At 36.3% G+C, this 22471-nt stretch overlaps 1 protein-coding gene across 1 annotated transcript in view; it reads right to left on the bottom strand.

The window, feature by feature from the left end:
- Window positions 1-22471, bottom strand: part of LOC128984187 (eIF-2-alpha kinase GCN2-like) — a 121616-nt gene that overhangs the window by 80002 nt on the left and 19143 nt on the right. The window contains exons 5-7 of the mRNA XM_054403481.1: window positions 17473-17592; window positions 11606-11718; window positions 9508-9586 (exon numbers count right to left, since the gene is read on the bottom strand). Of these exons, the coding sequence (XP_054259456.1) occupies window positions 9508-9586; window positions 11606-11718; window positions 17473-17592 (312 nt within the window). The remainder of the gene's footprint in view (window positions 1-9507; window positions 9587-11605; window positions 11719-17472; window positions 17593-22471) is intronic.

The following is a 22471-nucleotide window of genomic DNA, read 5'->3' as shown; positions in this document are numbered from 1 at the left end:
AGCAAATTGATAATGAACAGCATGGTTTCTGGGCTGGAAGATCAACAGTCACTGCAGCAATTAGTCTCATTGAAGCCATAATAGATTCTGTTGATAAAGGCTTAAATACTGCTGGAACGTTTATGGACATGTCGCAGGCCTTTGACAATGTAGATCATATGGTATTGCTAAACAAGCTTAAGATAATAGGCATTAAGGATGTTGCACATAAATGGTTCACTTCATATTTGGGGGATCGCTATCAATTTGTAGAACTCTCTTATTTATCAAAAAACAATTGGATACAGAAGACAAAATCAGATTTACTACAAACGCATCTAGGGGTCCCTCAGGGTTCTATTTTGGGCCCCATTTTATTTATATGCTACATTAAAAACCTCTAGTTATCTAGTTATACGAGATAAATGTTTTTAGTGGATGTGCCGGGGATTGAACCCGTCCCTCCCGCAACGAAGTCCGAGACCCTAACCACTAGGCTAGCAACACAACCATATCTGATAATTGATGAACATCTAAATTGGAATGAACATATTAAGTATTTGGTTGGTAAAATTAATTCAGGCTTGTTTGTTTTAAGATCAATGGCTTATCTCTGTGATAAAGCTGGCGTTAAAATTGATATACCACTCGCTTGTAGAATGTCATATTGGCTACGGAATCAAAATTTATGGTGGGACAGTACAACAAAATTTGAAAAGTTTGAAAAAGGTTTTAAAACTACAAAAACAGGCCATTAGAGTTATTGAAAAATTTAAGGATAAGAAGTCGGTGAAAAAGTACTTTAAATAAATGAAAATTTTTACAGTGTAAGGTTTGTATATTTTTTAAACTATTCAGCATGTTTATAAAGATAAAAACACTGAAGTATCCCATAAATACAATACAAGGTGGAAAAATCTTACTGTAAAAAGTCATCATCGGCTGAAACTTTCAAAAATGAAGCCTTCGTATATCGGCAATTTATTCATAAGAAGTTTGCCTGCCTTACTAAAAAAAGATCAAAATAAACCCAATTTTTTAAAGAAATTAAAATCATTCTTAATTAATCTGGCTACTTTTAGTATCGACGAGTTTCTAAATTTAAAAAATGAATTTAGCTATACATTCTAAAATAATTGTCAAATTGTATGGTTAAGTCTTTTAGATTAAGTTGCATAACCAATTTTGTATGCGTTGACACTATTCATGTATGTAAAATATATAAAGTGAATAAAGATAATTTTATTTGATATGATTTGATTTGATAATAGGTACAAAGGTGGACTCGTAGTTCCACCTTCAGTCCTCCATGCCCTTCGTGCCTCCTCTCAGAGGGATGTTATTCATTATGTAATACTGTTCTTCCTTAGCTCCAATATTCCTGAGTCTCCAGTTCTGGGGAAATACTCACAATTCTTGTGGAAGAACACGGTCATAACCCCATCGGTGGTGTAGAATGTCTATTTTAACTCCGTCCCGTTATGCACGACTATGTCTATATAGACGTATGTCTACATCGCCCACTAGTGATACTTGAGTGGTTCAAATACATCCAGCGCTATGTCCTTGACGTAGCAGCATCCTGTTACCTACGACTTCTTAACCTTATGCAAGCCTTAGCCCCAGTTTATACAGATAACCAGATAACAAATCTCGCAGAACTCATAGAGGCTGCCAATAAACATGGCAGTCTTCCCCTATGTTGAATCTCTGCATTGCTTACTCTACTCGGGCATGTTATCTGATAAATGCTGCGCATGAAACGGATATAGTCCTCACAGTGGAATTTTGCCGTCTGTGGCCAATAACTACAATTTTTTCCATACAGTCCATAATTAAGAAGGAGGTTATGGGTCATTCGTATCCTATGCAGCTTCATCAGATGTCCTTAACCATGGTAGGTTGCTCCCAATATCACTATCGTAGTAATAGCAGACGGGTTTCTTGCTTAGAGATGTACTTGTAATTTTGGGCAAATTCAAGGTAATAATGTATTTTTCATAATACACACACACTGATGCTTCTTGAGCAGCTGAAGAAGACATTGAAGAAGACCATATATTTGGCTTTTGTTCTCGAGAGAGCCACAGTAGGTTGTCGTTTGGTACATCATGAAATCGGACCATCGCACTTCATAAATAAGTACCCCGTGACGGATCTTCTTTCGTCGGGATCACTTGCCCAATCAGCATTGCAGTATCCAAACAAGTTTTCCACCCTTAAAACCATTACTATATTACCTGTTGCTCGAAATTGAGCAAAACTGCAACTTGTAATAAAAAAATAAACAACAAAAACATAAACAGCAAGACCCCAATCAAAGAGTCATTCTAAAGTCTATGACTGTTTATAGAAATATGAAAAATATTATGTTGTAAAAAATTATAAAAGTAACCTGCAATATTTAATTATAGATCCGCTCTCATACTGCTTTGGTTATCTACCTCTTATGTACTGTAGGCGGGTACCCTCTATGACAACGTAGATGTCAACCACACACTGTAAAGTGAGCTTTTCAGACCTAATGTGGCACGCTAACTCCCTCTCTTGAAACCAACTAGTACGACTCGTACTATAGCATTGTTAAATTATTTTTACGATAGGTTCTGTGTTAGGCGTGTTTAAATTAGGGGCCCCAAACAAAGTCTCCGGTTGGGAACATTAGAGGGTAAGCAAGTGGATCTATTAACTGATCTAGAGCGGATTTGGATTTGACATTATTAGTTTTTGAAAAAAGAAACTATGATTTATTTGGCCGGGTGGTGCTCTTTTTATTCAGCTTTAACATTAGCTGTGACATCTATACAGGTAGCATGAATGTAGCGAGGTAAGTCACTTCTCACTTCTTTTGTCTCTTATTATGTACATAAGAATCTCACTTGACTTCTCGGAGCTCTTGTCCCTATAAATTTCTGGCACAGTTTTTGTAAGATTGGGAAAATGGGTTGGCAATGTGACCCTATTTCCCACATATTTTTCATTGAATTGTGTTTCATGCACTGTTGGGTTCCAGTGCCAACGTCATACTTTTACATCTGTGTGTGTTCAGGATGACCTTCTTAAGGAATTAGATTACAGTAGAACCTCTTTAATCCGAACCCCTGTAATCCGAACGTCCACTAATCCGAACGCCTCATTGCTGTACTCTATACACAGTGCAGTAGTTCTTTATTGTATACTGTATTTATTGATATACACACCGTAATTATTTCAACTGTAATGTACTGTACTGTTTATTCCCAATGTTTACTACTGTATTAAATAAACACTGTATTTTACTTTATAAAGCATTTTCCACTTTTCCCTAGCTATTGTTATGTAAAAACAACAATATGTTCTGTAATCCGAACTATTCAATAGTCCGAACTACCCCCGGTCCCAATTAGTTCGGATTAAAGAGGTTCTACTGTACCTACTCGGAGGTAAAACGTGTCATGGAACTTGAAATTGTAGATACCCTGTATGATCTTCTCATCTAAATGAGCTTCAGAGCTGACCATGGCAAAGGCGGAATTGAATTGAAAATTGTTTTCCAAATAATTTCTAGGTTTAAGCCTCACAGCCCTGTTTTCAGATTGGGAGTTGGATAATTTTTGTTTAACATTCGCATTCTTGTTTCCAAATTTGATTTTAAATATCTAAATTATAATAACTTAGATTTTGCAAATGTGCTTCATTAATAAATTCAATAAATTGCTTTAATTGAATAAATTCAAAATTAACAGTCACATTTGTTTATTAAATTTTCTGTGTAATTTTAAGGTCTAAATTATTTCTAGTTTTTCATCGTTTTGATACCCCGAGACTTGTCCTCTGAGCTCCAAACCCTGTTTTTTGGCAGGTGAAAGAATCAAGTCTTGGGAGTGTTCAGATTTGGATAACTAATTACGAACAATAGTATTAAATTAATTTTAACCGTACCAGGCTAGATTCTTTGTATTGTATTCTTCTTATTCTTCTTATTTCTGTATTCTAAATTCTTCTTATTTCTGTATTCTATATTCTTCTTTGTATGTATTAATTAGGCTCCTTAGACACTGTAGGAATTTTTTACATTATATTCTATTTTATATTATCTAACAACGTCTTCAGAAAATAGTTTAATGTTTAATACGAGTAATTTCAATTGGGTAAGATAGACATAGAATACTCTCGTCGGTCCTACAGAGTTAATCTGAAAGCTAGGCAAAATTTCCCACAACACTTCAACAGAGGTGGGGATGAAATAGCTCCTACAGAGCGTCTGCAGGATTTCCTGAGCACTTCTAGAGCTCTGAGCCTTCGATTAATCGAATTAATTGATCAGTCAAAGCTGTGACGACTTCGTATCGCCCCTGGATTTTTCTCGGCTCCTTCTGAGCACTGAGTGTGGCTGATTCCCCCCCCCCCCTAGAATTTTGCGGCTCATCTCTGGCGCCTGTTCATTTGGACTCGAAAACACAGTTTTGACTTGGACATTTGAACGAAATGGCAGTGGAAACAAAATCTACGACTTTGACTACTCCGACGACCATTGCTCAACCCGATATGTTACCAATTAGCCACGTAACGATATACACGGTGGGAATTCAAACGTTGACGACCACCACTACTACAACTAAATATCACAAATAGTGCCTTCGACAATGGAGAGCGTCTTGAGATCTCCGATAGATGACCCGCGCGTCGGTTGGATCCACACGTTGAGCATACATGCAGTCCCTCTCGAACTGGAACCATACAATGCAGAATCCGTTCCTGCAAAAGTCATATCACGTTGTACTGGAGACACATCTTCCAATAACTTTGTTTTTATTGCATCCGCCGTGACTTTATTGACTGAAGATTCCAGGGCCGATTTACCGAATAGGCACGGTAGGCACTTGCCTAGGGCGCGAGGCAATTGGTGTTTTCTTTGGGGCGCCAAAATTTTGGAAAATAAAAAAGATTGGTGGTTGTATTTGCTTGTGATGGCGGTAAACTTCTGATAATCCCTCGCAGCCGTGTAGACATCGTAATCGTCTCCCGCGATTGCGGCAAAATGTTAATCATGTCCCGCAGTCGTTTGGAGATCATCATCGTCTTTCACGATTGCGGCAGAATTCTTCGTGTTTCCCGTGGTCGTGTGGACATTATCATCTTATACCGTGATCGTGGCAATATTCTGATCATCCCTCGCGGCCGTGTGTAGACATAAAGATCGAGATGGTCGACCGGCTGATTTATAAACAGTTACATAGGGAAAACAGAACCCATAAGCCAGAACAGCAGTATGTTGCTATCGAGTATGGTCATGTATTGAATAACACAGTACAGCGTGAGCTCTCAAAGAATAATATCACTGTTTCCTTCAAAACATCAGACAGACTTGCTAACATATTAAAGGACAGTAAGAATCCCTCCAATAACACAAATATCATGCAAAAAACAGGAGTTTATAAATTAAATTGTAGCAGCTGCCCCAGCTTTTATATTGGTCAAACTGCCAGATCTTTTAACATCAGATTTAAAGAACATTTACCAGGCAAACATAATACTAAATCTACATCTTCCTACGCCAACCATTTAATTGATAATAACCACAGTTACTCCGCCATTCACGACAATCTCGAAATTCTCCATAAGTGCAATAAAGGCCGATTCATGGACACTATGGAAGAGTTTGAAATATATAAGGCCGTCAAAAAAGAACCCCAGAATGTATTAAATGAACAAAGAGGTTTCAAATCGAACATTATATACGAATCAGCATTAAAGTTGGCAGAACGGTCGGCTCCACTATCATCAACAAAAGATAAGGGAGGGGGTGGACAACGGACTGCAACCTTGATAACGCTAGTCTAGGCTAGCTCCTCGCACGCGTCGCACATAAATCAACCCATGGGAAATGTTTGTGACTCTTACGTGTGTATTCGTTTTTTATGTTCGTGTTCGTGTCCGTATTCGTATTTGTGTTCTCGTAGTTTAAATGTGACGAATTCGTATGAATGACAACGTTTGACCTCCTTTGACACCTGAAGAAAGCCCCCTGAAGGCTGAAACTGCAGTAGTGTAAACTACTCCAAGGATCACCTGACAGTTAAGGTATTTAAACCATTTTTAATTAACTAAAGTGATTCGGAGGCTTAACATAATGCAATAAGATCAGCTTTGACCGACATTTAGTGTCCTTTTTCTTATCCTTTTCTACACCAGATACACAGTCCCACAAATCCAAATCTTCCAGGTAAGCTTGTAGTGCAAACTTCCATGTATTAAAATTCTCACAACCTTTAACACATTGCGCGCTACGCGCGAGAAATCCCGCACGCCCAACCTGCGCCGCGGGGCTGCGCGCGGGACTTCCCGCGCTTGGTGTTTTGATTGTTGGATGATTCAGTAACCGGCTAGCACTGCCCCGGGAACGTTCTGCCGTGCGTAGCACTGTGTATTGGACCTAACCTCAAACCCGCGTGGTCTCAGTTTTCGGTTGGCGCCTTTTTATATTTTTCGGTAGTGCGTTGTTTTGAGTGTGATTTTCCCACCGAAGTTATACATTTAACTTTACATAGTTCTTTATTTTTCATTGCAATTGAGTGGAAAATGGCTGCCTCTACATCTAGGCAAAGTATAAACTTTCCGAGTGACAGTGATGATGAAGCCTATGACGACAGTGACGCTGAACTGAGTGGTGAGGAGAGTGAGTCAGATGACGAAATAGATGAATCATACAACCCCACGTGGTCCCCTTTTACTCAAGGGTTTAGAAGATTTGGGTTTGAAGGTGAAAACCGATTTAAGATACCTGTTCCAGGTCAAAATAAACCTATCGATTGGTTCCTAATGATGTTAGATGATATTTTGCTAGAAAATATTGTTTGCGAAACAAACATTTATGCGTTTGAGGTGTTCAATAAACCTAGTTTGACTGAACATTCACGCATAAATAAGTGGAAAGAACTAACAATTGATGAACTGAAAGTGTTTATAGGCCTAATCTTACACATGGGAACGATCAGACTGAATCGATACCAAGATTACTGGAAAACACAATATTTGTTTGACCTAAAGTGTTTTCGGGACCAAATGAGCAGGGACAGATTCCTACTGATTTTGCGGTGTCTTCACTTCAATAGAAACGCAGAGGAAAATGATGGCAGGAACGAGGGAACGGACAACAAACTTATAAAAGTTCAAATGTTGATAGACTATTTCAACAACAAGATGGACGAAATATACTACCCTTGTAGAGAGTTGTCACTTGATGAGGGAATGGTGCTCTGGAGGGGGCGTTTACTGTTCCGACAGTACATCAAAGGGAAATGCCACAAATACGGCATAAATCTATAATCCTTTGTGAACCTAACGGCCTTGTGGTTTGTTTTACTATCTACTCTGGAGGTCAAGGACAGCTAGGAGGTAAAGGACATGCCATAAAAGTCGTGATGCACCTTATGAAAGGAAAGTTGAATGTCGGACACGCACTCTATCTGGACAACTTTTACAACAGCTTTCCGCTTGCTTCAAAGCTCTTGTCCAAAAAGACTTACTGCACCGGAACCCTTCGAATGGACCGGAAGTATCTCCCAGAAGACATCAAAGCTGCCAAGTTGAAAAAAGGAGAGACAGTCGCTCGGTATGCTGAAGGTGTCATGGTCGCTAAGTGGAAGGACAAACGAGTTGTCTCTTTCCTCTCCACGGAGCATGACAATACGATGGTTATGTCGTCTAATCGACGTAATGTCCAACGAGAGAAACCGTTGGCAATTGTTCAGTACAATGCCAATATGAAAGGGGTAGATAGGAGTGATCAAATGCTCTCCTACTACCCCAGTGATCACAAATCTTTGCGGTGGTACAAGAAAATATTCATCCATCTTATCCAGATGATCATGGTAAATGCGCACAAGCTATACAACGTCGCCAACGAAGACAACACGTTGCAGCTGTATGATTTTCGTCTCAGAGTTATTGAAGCGCTCTTGCCTCCCAAAGATGTGCCTCCACCACAACGGCCTCCTCGCAACCCCCTTCATGTTCTATCCAAGACGACCAAACTAGATAAAAAAGGACGTCTGCTTGGAAAAAGATGCCGTCAGTGCCTGAAAGAAGGACGACGTAAAGAAACAGTGTATATGTGTGGCCAATGTGAAGGGGAGCCTCCGTTGTGTGCGTTAGCTTGCTTTGACAAGCACCATGCACACTTACAGTAAAATTGAGACTATTGAAGGAGGGTGGAAGGGTTGTATATATTTGTAAATAAATATTTTTAAGTTTTCTTTTGTAATACTTTTAGTGCAAAACATTGATTTTTATTGCTTTCAAAACCAAAAATAATACATAATGACTTATCACCAACATCGTTGCTGGAGCGCGGGAATTCCCGCACAAAGTGACGTCACTATTCGTAGCTACTGAGTGTCATCAAGTCGCCAATCTCACACTGGGACATTATATTTCTTCATTATATGTAAAAGGTATGTGTTTACAGCAATAATAGTGTAATTATTTTTGTAATACCTTGCCCAAATGCTGAGCGCGGGAATTCCCGCTCAATCTTATGACGTCATAAAAAAAGTTTGTTTGCCATGGAAACCAATTTAGATAATTATATTTAACATTCCTGTGGTGTAATCTATGAAAATAATCACTAAAGTAATTTCAGCACTTGGGTACGTTTATCCATATTTCAGTAGCAGTCAATGTGTTAAGTCGTTCAATTGGTAATGAATTTGAGTCATATTGTTGTTACAAACTTCTGAAGTTGGTATTCGTTAAATGAACCACTGAATAAAACAACCTGGGCTCATAACCTGTTGTAAAAGGATTTTAATTGTGTAGAATAATAAAGAGAAAAGTGTATTATTAGGTACAAGTTTTACTTGGTACAAAAACACAACATAACTTTCAACAAACATCATCTGGTATCCATGACAACCAACTTATACAGAACACATACACATGAGATACCAAAATGAGCTCTCAGAAATCATATTTCAACTATTTGCAACAATTTGGATTACATAGAAGCAGGTATTTACACCAATTTATTTAAACTGATAGTTAAACTAGGTTGAACTGAAGTTGGGATTTTGTGTTTATCATAACAATAAATCTTAGGATTTATATGACTTGGAAGCTAACATTCGTCGAGTTATTGGCGGAATTCAACCACAGCTGCTGGAAAGTGTATTCGAAAATTGGACTTCTCGATTGGGCTTTCTACGCGAACGGAATGGAGCCCATATGCCAGAAATCATTTTTAAACGTTAATGTCATGACACTGTAGTTCAAATAAATGCATTTTTATGTCAATGCAGGTTGTTTTTCATTTTTTTATTTAGTTTTAAAAACCGCACCAATAGTTAACTTATCCAAGCAACTCATGTTTGACGGACTCTGAAGTACCATGTGGGGAGCGCGAAAAGCCCATCAGTGGCTGACATGCAACAGGACAAGGTCCGCCCCTACAGAATCAATCAATCAATCAACCGCACCAATAAAAAAATCACCCTTTATTAATAGCCATCCTATTTACTCTATCATGGGTAATGTTTTTGCAATACTTACCCCATTACTATCAACACTTTCCAACAAGTCCGCAGTTATCAAAGATTTCCTTGGAACTGGCTGATGGTCTTGTTCAAACCTGAACATATAACATGATATTAACTGATACAACATAACACAAGTTAGATGATCGGTTTCTTATATATTTAAAAAACTTTGTTTTTCTTTTCCGAGTTCGTTTGACACTTCTACCCGACCGATTTTCATGATTGAGGTCTCAAATTGAAGCTATGCACGCACAGATATGCCATCAAGCATCGGTATATATTTATCTATAATCCCACTCGGCTTATACTTAAACGAAATTTGCTCCCCATGTATTTCTTATGGGAGTTAAATTTGGGTTTTCTTTGCCGAGTTCGTTTGGCTCTTCTACCCGACCGATTTTCATGATTGAGGTCTCAAATTGAAGCTGTGCGTGCACGCACAGATGTGCCATCAAGCATCGGTATGTATTTATCTATAATCCCACTCGACTTATACATAATCGAAATTTGCTCCCCATGTATTTCTTATGGGAGTTAAATTTGGGTTTTCTTTACCGAGTTCGTTTGGCTCTTCTACCCAACCGATTTTCATGATTGAGGTCTCAAATTAAAGCTATGCACGCACAGATTTGTCATCAAGCATCGGTATATATTTATCTATAATCCCACTCGGCTTATACGTAAACGAAATTTGCTCCCTATGTATTTCTTATGGGAGTTAAAATTGGTTTTTTCTTTGCCGAGTTCGTTTGGCTCTTCTACATAACCGATTTTCATGATTGGGGTCTCGAATTGAAGGTATGCACGCACAAATTTTCCATCAAGCATCAGCATATATTTATCTATAATACCACTTGGCTTATATGTAAACAAAATTTTCTCCCCATGTATTTCTTATGAGAGTTAAATTTGATTTTCCGTTTCCGGGATCGTTTGGCTCTTTTACCCGACCGATTTTCATGATTGTGGTCTCAAATTGAAGGTATGCACGCACATATTTGCCATCAATCTTCGGCATATATTTACCTACTGTATTACTCGACAAAAAAAAAATATTTTAATTCATTTTTGAATTCTTACTTCAATTTAAGATGTATTTCACCAGTTATAATTATATAATCCTATATATTTTGGTCTAAGAACCTTCAGTGAAATACCTGTTTTCATTTAAGCTTTTAGAATCAAATCAGACGAGTTTCAAGCAAACGCAAGGTGAACAACCAACATAAAAATTATTTTTCATAAGGTTTTTCTATGATTATCAATCTCTCCAGCATTGTTTTTGTTTTTTTATATATTTTAGACTTAAAATAATCAGTTAATTATAGGCTTTAATTTGAGCTATTGATAATTTTAATCAGTTAAGCTCAAGATACTGGATTACTCAATCAGATATCAGAAATTTGATTATTTCTCAGATATTATATTTATTTGAACGCTGCGGAGCAGCATGGGTCCTCTAGTTTAATTTAATTTGCATCTTAGCGTTTTTATTCTGAAACCATCGTGTCAAAGGAAATATCATCCGATTTTCACAACCATATACTTTATTTTTAATCCACCTTAAAACTTGTAATTTCGATTACTGATTTACATCAGAATCATGGCAAACACCAATGATCATCTCCTATCATTACAGCAACACCAGTGATAATTTTCTGTAATGACAACTACATACAATTACGTAAAAAGAGAAACAACAGAATTTAATAATGAATTAAGCTCTATGCTGTTCATAACTGTTCTGATTTTCCTGATCCCATACAAAACATACTTAGTTAAAAGACTTGTTCACTGTCATGAAAATTCAAAAATGCAGGGCTCAATCCCCGCTTTCCCAATGGCTGGTCCCACTGGCGGATAAGACTGAAAATGGTAGTTGACAAAAGTGGAACTAACTTCTGATTCTTTGGTACAGTACATTCTAATGAAACACATAATATACTTGACTACCTTATGTAAAAGAGCCCAAAATTAGCAATTTTTAATAAAAATTTAATTTTTAAATAATGTTATCTAAGAACAAATTTTTAATCTATTAAAACAGGATACATTTTCAATATATTACCGAATTCTATGATAAAGAAAATAATTAAAAGAAACAGCCAAACCTGGCAATAAAATCATCCTCCTCTTCCATAAGAATTTCTGAATTTTTACGTCCCTTGAGTTCCTGTTTTAATGCTTCTTTTTTGTACTGAATTTCCATAAGCACTTCTTGTCTCTGAAATAACATCGACCAATAATTAAGATGTATGTAAGATTTATTCTGCACCACAGGCTTAACACATAATGAAGTGTTTAATAACTCAACATTACTTTTTCCTACAGTTACCTGACAAAGTGGGCTTCCTTGCACTGATTATAGCACGCAAAGTAGCTAATTGCTGCATTTACTTACAGCTGGATTTTTTTAGCTAGAAGGGGTTAAGGTGTGGTGGAATATCTTTGAAGATGAACCTATTTGGCTGTAGTGCGATAATGTGTTCATATGTGTCAAATTTTGAGGTTAAATCAAAACAAAAAAACTGGCATGTTGTTAATTAGGCATAGGGGCTGTGTTGTGAAATCACATAGTTCCTGCTAATCGTCACTACTTTCGGATAATGCACTACTAGGGACCGGCCCATCTAATCCTTCTGTAACCAGTTGTTCCAAGAAAGCACTATTGCTGGCATTCACAACAATCAGTTTTGGTCGTTTATGCATATTGTACACCTTAGCAGGATTGTCAGGGACTTGAGAGTCATCAGGGTTGTCCTCGTCAGACGACAACAAACTTAAAAAAAACTCATTAAACAGTATACACACAGTTCACCACACTAAAATGCAATTTTTAGGTTAGCTTGCAACATATCAACGAATAACCCTAGCGCTCTCTGTTGATGTTAGACTACTAAGTTGATGTGCCTCCTGTGGCGCTAGAAGCAAATATTTTTATACGAGATCCTGAGGTAATAAAGTAATAAAGTAAAAGTTTATTACTTCAGTGCGTTACAAGATCTATTTATCTCGTTCGTTTCATGAATACCAGCTGTTTTCAGAAATAAAAATGCAAACAACAGTTATTTAAAATCACATGGCATATAACAGGACAAGAAAAGTAACAGGAAAAGAAAAGTATGAAGACCAAGAAACTGAAGATAAAAGGACAAAGTGGAAGAAGAAGACACAACAGCACAAACACTTATTGTTACATCCATAGACAAAAAGTATTTGGTTCACATTTAGAATGATGAGACTTCACTAGCTATGTATACTAAGCTATGCCAAATATTCGAAAGACAGGCTGAACAACAAAAAAGTAACTTACTACAAGAGTTTTTCAATTTTAAACTAGAACAAAATTCAGATGTGACTAGTTTCATTGCTAGCTAGCAAAACATAGCAATTAAATTGAAAAGTTTAATTCAAAACATTGACGATGACATGTTGATGTCTATGACTTTGGCATCCTTGCCAGATAAGTTCAAACCTTTTCGTAACAGCCTAGGAGTCTACAGCTAAAACAGATAGAACCTTGTCAAATTTAACTTCAGGGTTACTAGCAGAGGAAAAGAGACGTAAAAACAGTGACACTGAGGATACGGTAGCTTTCAAAAGTAACTGCAACAAAGGAAAGGGATACCAAAATTTTAAATTACAAACATATGTTAGTAAAAAAATTATTTCTAGACACCCTCTCGTAATTTTTACACTTTTACAAATTAAATTTTAAACGATAAAAGAAACACTTAGTCCATGAAAATATGTTCTCAACATTTTCCATGGTCAAAGTGTTTATTTTATGGTTTAAATTTTAATTTGTAAAAATATAAAAATTAATAGAGGGTGTCGAGAAATATTTTTTTATATTTGGTCTGTACAATAACATTTGTTTGGAATTTTAATTTAAATCTATATCTATTACTTATTTAATACGCAAGTTTTTTGTGACAATTACTCCTCCGAAACTACTGAGCCGATTGACATGTCAATGGAAAGAGAATGTGTCATTGGAAAGAGCTTGACGTGAAGTTGTGCAGGAAACTTTCTTGTTAGGGAAATAATCAGGGAGTGAGGTCCTGGTACCCTTTAAAGTTTCATATTTCTCCATAAGATTAAAGCCCCCCATACACGGACGAGCATGTTCGCGAACATGCTCGGCGTTGTCAACAGACGGACGAGCATGCTCGCGAACATGCTTGGCGGTTCCAAGAGAAGGACGAGCATGCTCGCGAACATGCTTGGCGGTTCCAAGAGAAGGACGAGCATGCTCGCGAACATGCTCGTCGCTCGGTAGCGGTTCCTAGGCCTATTCTTACTTCTCTTGTGATCTGTGTCGGTCAAGTTATGTGTATTTGGCCTACTCCTGCTTTTTTGCTGCAATTACAGCATTTAGTTTTTTTGCAACATACGCATTATTTCTTAGACATAAATCAGGGGCGATTTATTTTTGGCCGATTTTGTAGACCGTGTGTGCCAGGCCTTAAGTTATCAGATTAAATTCATCCGCTATGGTTCGAAAATAATGTTGGTTAAAATTACATCGTTGTGCAATAACATTTCTCGTAGTTTTGCTTATTCATGCCTTTCTTAGAACTATTTAATTGTGACAAATTACTACAGAATTGGTTGTACACATTTGTGTAATAATATACAAATTTTAATTGATGAATCCTCTATTTTGGAAACTCATAGAAATTTGTATTTATTGCGTTACAAACACAAATAGATATTTATTTAGCTTCTGTAAACATTGATTCTAAATCTATTACTGCAACTGGAATACATCAACACCATTATGATTACAAGTGCAATCTGTCTATTGCGGCTACTTTGTAATGGCGGTAACGAAGTAATTGTTTGGAATCGGGACGGTTACTTCTAATGAGTCCACGAGTGTAACTGGAATCATAGTAGTGGCTACATCAATGGAATCATTTAGCCTATCTCTACCCAAGTTGCAGCAGCAAACATGCTCTCGAACATATGGTCGCCCTCCATACACGGGCGAGCATGTTCGCGAGCATGTTCGTGTCCGGGTTCGCCAAGTCCGACGAGCCGAGCGCCGAGCCCAACATGCTTGCCGCGACGGATCCCACACACGGGCGAGCATGTTCGTCACCAACACCGTCACGAGCATGCTCGCAAACATGCTCGCCCGTGTATGGAGGGCTTAACATGGGAAACAATCATTGTTATGAAACTCCAGCTGTTGTCAGAAATTTAAAGTGAGAAGAAGAACATATGTCAATTGTAAACAGTCAATAAGTTTGCTAGTTTAATAGTTTGCTACAAACATTTACCGACTTGGTTGAAATGAAATATTTTCTATTTGAATTTGGGTCGGCGTAAATATTACAATTGAAAAAAGCGAGAGAGCCTGGATAATTTGATATACTGTACTAAAAAGAAAACTGAATTAACACTGTTCTGCATTTCTTAGTAATCATTGAAAGAGCTGATTTGCAAACTATGGAAACATTGGTAAGTCATAGAACACCACCAAGGAGAAGAAATAGAAATAATGTTTTTTTAGAATTTGGACAACCTAATGCGGATATGAGTAAGGCTTTAGTAACTGTAGAAAACACTAAAAAAGAAGATCAGCTTTTGAAAAATTATAAGATGATATTTACAATAAATGTTGATTATATCGATCTGATTATATCGATGTACATCTTGAGTATTTCCATAATCTTTGAGTCAAATATTGTAATGTCATCAGAAATTATGACTGTTATTTGTTTTAAAATAATGCCTGTAATACTTAGCAATTGCTCGAGTTCAAGCAACAGGGACACTAGTTAATATTAATGGAAGTTGTTGCCAAGTAACAAGATAGTTTAGTGTTTTTGGGGCTTATGATTCATGTTCAAGAGTTTTTCTAATAATTTATTGTAAAATAAAGTTAGTTCTATAACTCTGTTGTGTTCTCACTTCCATGCCAGTAATAACCTAACCCTAAGAAAAAACTCCAATCAATCAATCAAGAAATTTATTTACACAATAATTACCAATACATAGGTTACAAAAGTGCAAAAACCACAAATGGTTTGTCTGCACTAAAAATATTGTTTCTTATACAGTTTTGTCAGTTTAAATCAGTAGCATGCAGTTTTTTGAGTCCTTAATTGTCTCTTGAGTGGTTAATAACAAAAAAGACAACAAAGACACAAATACCTGTAAAAATTCAACAGTAACAAAAATAAATAAACTATTAGAATAAATAACAATAATATATTACTTTAACTTCAACTAAAAATGGAAATAAATTAAATGCATATTATTGTAATAAATTAAATTAAATTTGTAACAAATCATTCCAAACAAGTTCCTCTAAATAATTTTTCCTACAGTCACCCGATAAAGTTGGCTTCCTTGTACTGTTTGTAGTACAGAAAGCTGCTAATTGCTGCATATTTATACTTTGTGGTACGGTTTATGTTTATACTTTGGCGCACATCAGGATTCCAACGAAACAACACAAAACAGCGTGGTTCTATTATGCACGTAATCCGTGTATACTTGGAAATAGGTTGGCAACACTTAAAGATAATAATACTATGAGCAGGTGATTGACTATTATAACTACGATTCAACCTCTCATTTTGTGTTTATCGTTTCGGTATTTCTGAACTTTCTGGACTTTTCCTTTAAACGATTTTAAAACATTCATACGATCTTAATAAACAAGAAAATACCTTTAGAGCATTTTTTTTAGGCGCGGAAACCACTTCAAATTACAAAATCATACGGAACTATATTCTCAAGTCGCGGAGCACATTTCTTGCCGAGGAAAAATAGCGGAGTGATACGGACCGGGTACTACTTTCTCTAGGGCACCTATTTGTGTTGCCAGCTGAACCTAAAAACGTGTTGTATAGTGTTTGAAAGACTAATCGGCTCCCCATGATCTGCTAGCAACAGCCTTAAGTAGGTTTAATCTTTTTGTGCACTGTCCTGCAACCTGTTGGATGTGGTCTTTCCACAAAAGTTTGGGGTCTAGCGTTATTCCTAGAAGTGTAGGATGTGGGTTGTAGGGTACCGGTTTTCCCTTGCACTGTAGTTCTGGCATGAAGTGTTTTAATGAGTATCTTCTCGTAAAAAAGGCACACTCCGTTTTTGTTGAGGAGATTGACATGTTCCACTTTTCTGTCCATGCATTTAGGGCGTTTAAGGTGACTTGCACTTGCTGTGTTGCTTGCATTGGGTCTTTGTTAGAACTCCAAATTGTTATGTCGTCAGCGTAGATGCAGCTGTCTGTTGTGACAGGTAGAGTCACCAACATATCATATAATGCAATGTTGAAAAGTCCACACATGTAAACTATTATAAAAAAGTTTTTGGTGGACCACTAAGATAGGCAAGATTCAAAAGATTAATTTGTCATAAGGAATACAAAATAATACATTTGAGATTGTCAGATAAATATAAATCTTTCTATAAAACATATCAAGTAAGAACTCGCAGTATTTTATATGCACAACTCATACACTGTAAAATCAAGCAATACCGTCATAATTCCAAACAGGCGGTTTACCATTTATTTTAGGTTGGTCTCTCCTAAAGAGCAACGATTAGATGAACACCCATGACCCATGATTGAGGCCAGAACTGACCGAGAAAGGATATAATGCCTTATTGTACACTGTACAGTGCTGTCTCTTGGCCAAGACTATAACACTTCAAACCACTTGACCCAATAGTATACTCCCCTGACAATACTGGTAAATCCCCGCCTTGCATAGTAGGTTTCAGATTAGTCTTCCACAAACCAGTTTAAATTTGTTCCAGTCCAATTATTCTCTCATAGACAGTTTTTGTACGAGAATTTTAAATGTTAACTATGACTTCCAAAATATCATAACCTGGGATTTAAGTCTGCAAATGTTTTTGCTTTAACTTTGAGAAACTAGGGGCTTTGTTCTTGGAGTAACCATAAAATACTTTAGATACGACTCTGGGGGTAAAAAGGTTATGTCTAAATTCTTACCGTTTTATCTTGTAAAACTTTCTTCTGTTCCTCTTCCTTTAGCTGTTTTTTCAATTGGCGACAAAACATTTCATCATATAATGATTGATAACCAGGTTTGTTGTAATCATGCAAAAAATTCTGAAAACAATTAAATCTATTATATATATGAAACTGGTAAATCCTACTTTCTACTAATGCTATCTAAATCTATCTAATATATAAAATTCTCGTGTCACAGTGTTTGTCTGCAAACTCCTCCGGAACGACTTCACCGATCGTTATGAAATTTGGTGTGTAAATTCTGTAGGTTTGCGAATCGGACGTAAACTATTTCCCGTTTCGAAATTCTTAAAAGGGCTCCGCCCCAGTGGCTCTGGAGTTTCCCATGTTAACCTTATGAGAAATGGAATTAATGAATCTTAACAGCTGTTTCAATTAAACAAGTTGGTTCTGTTCTATGATGTTCAATAGCATTAAAGTTACAAGGATTACCAACAGGGTGCAGCACTATTATTTCTTTTACATTTATGACAACAGCTAATTTGCAACCAAAAGGTGAGTGAGCGTAGCTAACGAACTTCAACCTGGAGGCGAGTGAGCGTAGCGAACGAGCTAACCTGAAGGCAAGTGAGCGCAGCGAACGAGCTCCAACCTAAAGGTGAGTGAGCGTAGCGAACAAGCTCCAACCCAAAGGTGAGTGAGCGTAGCGAACGAACTTCAACCAGGACGTGATTGAGCGATGCGAACGAGATCATCTTGAAAATTAAACGTAACGGTACTTTCTTTCCATCGGTCTGTCTTAGGGGAAACCTATAACTTAGGCGATACGAAGTTCGCCGGGTCAGCTGGTAAATATATAAAAGGCAAAGCCCTCACTGACTCACTGACTCACTGACTCACTCACTCATCACTAATTCTCCCACTTCCCATTTACCTAGGAGGCTGAAATTCGGTACACCGATTCTTTGGGCATTAAATAAAAAAAATAAGTAGTTTTTAATTCTGATCGGGCTTTTGGGCTCCGCCCCAGTGGCTCTGGAGTTTCCCATGTTAACCTTATGATTTTTCACATTTAAAAGGAATTAATGAATCTTAACAGCTGTTTCTATTAAACAAGTTGGTTCTGTTCTATGATGTTCAATAGCATTAAAGTTACAAGGATTACCAACAGGGTGCAGCACTATTATTTTTTTTAATTTATGATAACAGCTAATTTGCAACCAAGTCACACCCCCACAAACCATATACTTAAAATATTCGTCATGATGAGAAACCTTGCACAAACCATCCATTATTTGGTACTTTCCTGTTAAGGGGAACATTCATTATTATCGATGATTTCTTTTCGATATATCGGTATTTTTCTTTTCCTTTACAATCCATATTACATCTAATTAAATATATTTAAACGCATTTAAATTACAGACAGACAGACAAATAGACATAGCAAATATGTCTCAGTTATATCGGTTCAATAACTGGTTATTGAGTTATAGCTTGTATCAGAGAATAGGATTAAGATCTTGTTTAGGCAAAAATAATAGCCTATATATTTGATTAGAAATGAAACTATTCTAAACTAACCTAACATAACTAACCAAACTTGCTGAAGGCTAAGTTACCGTTTCAAAATTCCGTTTGATAACAGAAAAGGCATATGGGGAATAGGCTATCAAACGGAATTTTGAAATGTTACAGCAAGTTTGGTTAGTTAGTTTAGCTTAGAACAGTTACATTTCAATTCAATATAATATCTTTTACCTACGACCGTTTTTTAAAGTAGCCGTTTCAGTATAGTTCTTAGAATTGAAAAGTATCTCATAACAGCATAGTTTTACTCATAACAACACGGGTAATGGACCAATGAGGTTCAAGGATTGAGAGAGGAGAAGCAAAATTGTTATGATTCGAAATTCAACTAATCAGCTGTTCAGGCCAATTTCATTGTTGATTGGTGCAATTAGTATTTAATACAATGTTTCGTTGCATCACTGTCAGTGGCAATTAGAGGTTATAAACAAAAACATAACCTCTCTTAGAAGTTATGAGTAGTGAATTTAGTAATTAAAACACCGTCGTAGGTAAAGTAGTGTACGCAACTCACGTAAATAGTGTTAACGACACTCGTAGAAGTTTTTAAGGCACTTGTGTCGTTAACACTATCTTTACACAATCGTTGCGTAAACTACTATTTATTGTTTGTTGATACTGAACAATAATATTTATTTATCGTAGTTGTCAGCTGATAAGTTTCAATATGTTAATATCAATATATCGAATAAAAAATAAAATAAAGCAATCATATATATAAATAAAATTACAGATTTGTCTGTACGTTGCTTAGAATCATGCAGTTTTTGGTTATTTTTACGTTTCATAGCCTAAGAAAGCCGAAACGAGTCTTATCTCAATTTCTGTCTGTATGTCTGTTTGTTTGTACATTATGTGGTTGCGTCTGTAACGCCAAAATGTCATTTTACGCGGCCTACTCCTAGAAAACTAGAATACCGATCAAGGTTCTAATCATTTGTCTGTATTTACTGGATTGGTGAGAGTGTCTTTGGCTATAAAAACATGGCCTCGCTTCTTTGAAAACAAAATAACGAACCATCAAAAACCCAATCTTGTTCGATTTTCGTCAAATTTTCTCCTAACGTTTACTATTACATTTGATGAAATAACGATCAGCTGTTTGGATTAGTTCTCACTTCTAGCTGTCACTGATATGTTTACAGTAAAAGTTGTTTACAAATACCGCAACCATTTACTTAACCGGTTTAATTAATCGCAAGTGCAACGATTGTTCTTGAGTTTTGATAACCGGGGAAAATACCGTGAATCAGTGTTGTATTAGTGCAAGGAAACTTACATTTTTTTAATCATCGGCACCAATACCGTAGCTTACAAAGATTTCCACTCATTGACGGCGCTTCAAGGACAGTTGTGTAAAGTGCAAAGTAAAAAATCACAACTGCAGTGGGTGATCGTGGATGTTGCTGCGATCTTGGAAGATCTGTCTGATTTCGCTGTGATCGTACCGTAACGGTGGTTTAACTTAACAGATGTAGCTAAACTCGCTTTTCCAATGTGTCACTTTTGGTTTCTACTTACTCACATTTCGACAACGATATCGGTACTTTTCCTACTTAGGAAATAAAACTACAAACGTACAAAAACCCAGATTTGTGCGTTTTTTGTCACATTTCCTCCGAATGTTTGCTAGATATATGTACCTACCGATTATCATTTAGAGATTACGTAATCTTTTAAATGAGAAACCTTTGTTTGGATAAAGGTGGTTTCTTCAAACTGCCATTAATATGTTAACATTAAAAGCTGCTTACAAATAATGCTATTAATGGGAAATAACCTTGATTTACGAAAACTTAAAAAAAAAATTTAAAACCAAAGGAGATTAATAACTTCGGTACTGCACCACATCAAGTGAAAGTTTTTTTAGCAAACCATAGTAAGTTTTTAAAGCTTTACGTTGTTAATGTTACATGTTACATGTTTTGTGGCCTGTGTATTTATTTATTTATATATTTGCCAACAGATTAATTAACACCTATAATACAGTTTGATTAGAAGGACAGTTTGAATTAGTCGTAAGTACTACAGTTCTTTTCTCAAATGTAAACGTTGGTTTTTGGTACTGCTACTTTTCCTTAGAACCGGTGGTAGCAGTAAGAATAATTTTTACATACAAACACATCACTATTTTCATTTTCACTATTTATTTATAAACACTGCACCTTATTGCTTATTAAATTTAATTGATGTCTTAACTTACTGTATAATTTTTAGCGTTTTCTGTCTGGACTCAAAAATGTTGTGTGGACTCAATTTTGTATTTGTGTGTGTATGTCCGTTGGTAACGCAATAATATCCTTATTTTTCGTGGAAAAGACAAGAGCACCATTGTTAATAACAATTTCGACCCGAATAAAGTGTACAGTAGTGTTTGAGGTTAATAAAGGTTGAGGTAGTGTTTTAACTACTTTTAACCAGTGTGAAAAGTAACTTTAAATTACAGGCCTACCTTAGGGGTATGCCTCATAGATCTATACTGTAAAGCTATTCCTTTCATCGTTTGATATAAAATATGGACTAACACGATCAAGTGACATTTAATTGCAAAGCATTCGTTTTGGCTTTGAAACTGTCAGATATTGTATTTGAGAAGGTTTATATGTATTCCTTAACAGTTATAGTTTTGCCATCATATCTGGAAAAATGCACACTAAATATGCAAACCAACTCCTGTTCTGAATATAATTAAAACCTACTAGATTTCTACCTTACTACTAGATTCCCGTACGTAGAACGGGCAAACAGCTAGTTGATAATAATGAATGTTCCCTTTAACAGGAAAGTACCTAATTAACAACTTTGTATAAAATAAATAAATTTACCAAGTTTGATCAAAATATATCCATAAACTAACAAACTCCCAACATTTTACAATATGGGAATTTTAAAATAAAAATTTTTTGAATTTTCTCCATAACCAATAATTGTACAAAAACTCTTTGATATACTAAATTATTTTTTTTTTTCAAATCTTTAAAAATGTCTGGAGAAAATTGGGAAATTTTGTGTTTAGAGGGTCAAAAATTATAAAAGTTATTTTTTATTCCATAAAACCCCGTTCACATGATCCGATCATGCTGGTTTGCGAACCCATTCAAGTTTATCTCGCCTTACACCTTCAAACCAAATTTCATCAAAATCGGACAAAAATTACTCAAGTTATCGTGTTCTCGGACATATATCTAATATATAAAATTCTCGTGTCACAGTGTTTGTCTGCAAACTCCTCCGGAACGACTTCACCGATTGTTATGAAATTTGGTGTGTAAATTCTGTAGGTATGCGAATCGGACGTAAACTATTTCCCGTTTCGAAATTCTTAAAAGGGCTCCGCCCCAGTGGCTCTGGAGTTTCCCATGTTAACCTTATGAGAAATGGAATTAATGAATCTTAACAGCTGTTTCAATTAAACAAGTTGGTTCTG

This window comes from Macrosteles quadrilineatus, unplaced genomic scaffold, assembly GCF_028750875.1.
Source record: "Macrosteles quadrilineatus isolate MER2022 unplaced genomic scaffold, UCM_ALF_1.0 Scaffold_2__2_contigs__length_208266976, whole genome shotgun sequence".
NCBI classification, from domain to species: Eukaryota; Metazoa; Arthropoda; class Insecta; order Hemiptera; family Cicadellidae; genus Macrosteles; species Macrosteles quadrilineatus.
This window is presented reverse-complemented; position numbering and strand designations above follow the sequence as displayed.